The sequence below is a fragment of the Melanotaenia boesemani genome, chromosome 14 (genome assembly GCF_017639745.1).
Source record: "Melanotaenia boesemani isolate fMelBoe1 chromosome 14, fMelBoe1.pri, whole genome shotgun sequence".
Classification (NCBI taxonomy): Eukaryota; Metazoa; Chordata; class Actinopteri; order Atheriniformes; family Melanotaeniidae; genus Melanotaenia; species Melanotaenia boesemani.
Window position 1 is genome coordinate 35070210 of NC_055695.1, and position 3881 is coordinate 35074090.

General features: G+C 41.5%; 1 protein-coding gene across 1 annotated transcript in view; it reads right to left on the reverse strand.

Moving 5' to 3' along the window:
* LOC121652622 (zinc finger protein Gfi-1-like) overlaps nucleotides 1-3575 on the reverse strand; it is a 4412-nt gene extending 837 nt beyond the window's left edge. The window contains exons 1-4 of the mRNA XM_042005506.1: nucleotides 2680-3575; nucleotides 2052-2237; nucleotides 1399-1781; nucleotides 9-146 (exon numbers count right to left, since the gene is read on the reverse strand). Of these exons, the coding sequence (XP_041861440.1) occupies nucleotides 9-146; nucleotides 1399-1781; nucleotides 2052-2237; nucleotides 2680-2788 (816 nt within the window). The 5' untranslated portion in view covers nucleotides 2789-3575. The remainder of the gene's footprint in view (nucleotides 1-8; nucleotides 147-1398; nucleotides 1782-2051; nucleotides 2238-2679) is intronic.
* Nucleotides 3576-3881: the final 306 nt, after the last annotated feature.

A 3881-nucleotide genomic window follows, 5' to 3' on the forward strand; every position in this document is an offset into this window, starting at 1 on the left:
GGACCCACCTGAGAATGCACGGCTTTGTGCTGTTCCAGGCTGACTGCGTGTCCGAAGGTTTTGCCGCAGATTTCACACGCAAAGGGCCTGGTGCCGCTGTGCGATCTGCGGACGTGGACTTCCAAACCGTGCGGAGTAGAAAACACCTGCAGAGCCGAAAATCCCAAATTAACAGAAAGAGTTTAGCTGAAGCCACAAAAAGTGACCCCTAACCCCCCTTTTTACCTAACACTACCCTTATACTACTTATTAGCTTTCTTTCATTCATTCTTTCTGTCTTTCTTCCACTTCGTCCATTACGGGTCGCGTGGAAGCTGGAGTCCATCCAGGTGCAAAGCAGGTTCACCTGGACAGGTCACCAGTCCATCAAAGGGCCGACACAGAGAGACAAAAAACCACACACACACACACAAACACACACACACACACACACACACACAGACACACTCCTAGGAAGAATTTAGAGTCACCAATTCACCAAACATGCATGTCTTTGGACGGTGGGATTATTATTATTGTTGCTGTTGTCATTATTATTTTTTAATCATTATTATTGTTATATTATTATTATTGTTGTTGTTGTTATTAATAATAATAATAATAATATTGTTGCTGTTGTCATTATTTTTTAATAATTATTATTGTTGTTGTTGTTATTAATAATAATAATAATAATATTGTTGCTGTTGTCATTATTTTTTAATAATTATTATTGTTATATTATTATTATTATTATTATTGTCATTATTATTTTTTAATCATTATTATTGTTATATTATTATTATTGTTGTTGTTGTTATTAATAATAATAATAATAATATTGTTGCTGTTGTCATTATTTTTTAATAATTATTATTGTTATATTATTATTATTATTATTATTATTATTGTCATTATTATTTTTTAATAATTATTATTGTTATATTATTATTATTGTTGTTGTTGTTATTAATAATAATAATAATAATATTGTTGCGGTTGTCATTATTTTTTAATAATTATTATTGTTATATTATTATTATTATTATTATTATTATTATTATTATTGTCATTATTATTTTTTAATCATTATTATTGTTATATTATTATTATTGTTGTTGTTGTTATTAATAATAATAATAATAATATTGTTGCTGTTGTCATTATTTTTTAATAATTATTATTGTTATATTATTATTATTATTATTATTGTCATTATTATTTTTTAATTATTATTGTTGTTGTTATTAATATCATTATTATTATTGTTATTAATAATAATAATATTATTATTATTATTGTTGTTGTCAGCCTATTATAGATCATTTAGTGCAGAATCTCTCTCTCTCTCTCTCTCTCTCTCTCTCTCTCTCACTGTGTGTGTGTGTGTGTGTGTGTGTGTGTGTGTGTGTGCCTTACCTTACTACACTTCACACATTTGTAAGCGCCGTTCAGAACCAGACTGGAGCAGTTAAGGTCCTGCTGGGTCTTCCCAGTTGTCGGTTGTCGGTGAAGACCCAGACCCGCTTCAGGAAGCAGCAAGACGGCCGCGTGTCTGCTGTAGTCTCCGTAAGTCTCCCCTCCCAGATCCAGGTCTGCGAACAGCGCCGGGTGGCTGCTCCTGTCCACGTAAAGAGACACCGGCGCCGCGCATCTGTCCACCTCCCTGTTAGAATGGAGGCTCTGCGGCTGCAGGGCCCTCAACCCGGGCCCCGTGCAGCTGGTCCAGGCGTACGGCCGGAAGGGAACGGCGAAGGGCTGCGTCTCATCCACCAGAGGAGACAGGGACTTGTCCGAGTCCGCTGGAGAGTAAAACATTCAGTTTTAATGAGAGCATCGACATAACTGACCGGAAGCGTTTGTGTTCCCCGCAGGGAGCCACGAAGTGCCCACAAACATTTATCATGACAATTAATCCAAGTCCACAAAGATTTTAACAAAAACAAATGATCAGATTCAAATTAACCTAAAATGAAAACAAATTCTGAATTTATTCCTGGAAGAATTAAAGCTGCACTTGAAGCAGAAATCCTGTCAGAACCAGGCACGCGATCAGGTGAGTCTGACCATACCTGGGGACGCGGACGGGGACGGAGGCCTCCACAAGTTCTCGTAGTCCGGGGAGCGACCGCACAAGCTGCCGGCGCAGCTCAGCGGAGACACCGGGAAGAAGTCCGCGGTGTGTTCCGGTGGGTAGTCCGGAGAAAGGCCGCACCTGTCCAGCGACACGTCGGTGTCCTCCGGCAGCTTCTCTTCCTCTGACGAGACACAGGCAGCAGCTTCAGGAGTTTTTACTGATGTTTTTAGAGAAATTCATGTAAAATGGCTGCGAGGCGGATCTTTAGGTCACAACAAGAAAAAGGAATTTAATATCCCGGCCTGCAGCAGCAGGTAAGAGAACAAAAACGAGCAAAATAATTATTCTCACGTTAAAACAAAACAAAACAAAACAAACAAACAAACAACAACAACCACAAAAAAAAAAACCAACAAAAAAACAAAACAAACAATATATTTAAACAGTTCAGGCCTTTCATGGAATTCTGTGTAGTTTAACTTTGTTTCTCAAATAATTTTTCAGTCATTGCCGCTAAAAAAAAGTCTAATTTCTGCCTTCAGAAATAAATTTTAACCTTAAAAGCTGACTTTTCTTCGTGGAAAATGTACAACAGAAAACAACAATAGACTCGCGCTGAGTACCTGAGCAGATTTGCGCCAGAATGATGTCCAGCCTGCTGTCGTCCTGCAGACCGCGGGGCTGGTGGTAACTGTGCGCCTTCTTGCTCTTCACCAAGAAGGAGCGGGGCATGGTGGAGGGAGGGCGGTCAGGAGGTGATCCAGCAGCGGGGAGGAGACCGCCCTGCAGCTCGCTCAAAGATCCGATCTCCACTGATGAGGTCTGGAGCGCCTTAACAGGTTTAAAGCTGACCACGGAGCATGCGCACGCTCTTCATTCCGTCTGCCAGGTGTCGCCAGGGCAGGTGTCACACTATTACCCCCCACCCCCCCAAACTCACTGGATGTTTGACGCTCGCGCTGCAGGTAGGAAAGAAAACTGGTTGATTTGGTTACTTCTGAACGTCCCGAATCAACCGCACGTGACTGGATTTAAACAGGTAGTAAAGAAGTTAAAAGTCTCTTGGCCCCACCGCCTGCAGCTGGGGGCCCGGCTCGGACTGAAGCTCGCGCCGATCAGGTGAAGTGATACACGATTTATCAGCCTTCATCCGTCTCTGAGAGGAGGGAGGAAACGCGGAGGGCGTCTTTCTGAGCGCGTAGTGGTAAATAAAGGGGTGGGGGAACTCTGAGCGGCCCCAGTTTAACCATCTGCAGGTGAGCTCAGCGCGTTTAGTCAATTTCACCTAAAATCACGCAAAGTCCAGGAAATCCGGGTGTGTTCCTCGTGAGACAGTTTGTGGACTTCTGTGTCGACCTGTACGGATAGTTTGGCCCGGTCCATCTTTCCCACGCGCATGTTACGGTGATGAAGATGCTCCTTCATGAGGAACATTTTCCAGGAAATTATTATATATGTGTGTAAAACACACACGCACAGAGGCTTCCATTTTATTCAAAATGTTAATTTAAATCCGTTTCTTCATCAGTCTTGTTTAACTTCAGTCATCACATTTGGTGGTTTTATGACGTAACATCCTCTTCATCAGGTGTAAACAAATATCACCATGGAGACGGTGGACGAGAGGCTGTAGATGCTGCTTTCCGATCTTAGAACATGGCAGCGTTGATGTAGAACATAATTTACTGTCAGTGAACGCAGCGGTACCTTACATGCTGCATTCACTGACACCTGGAGATCCGAGGTTTCCTCTGGTAAAGGTTTATTTGTCAGAATTTCTCAAAGAAGATCACAAGTTCTTCTTGGTTCAGTTCCGTCATGTGAA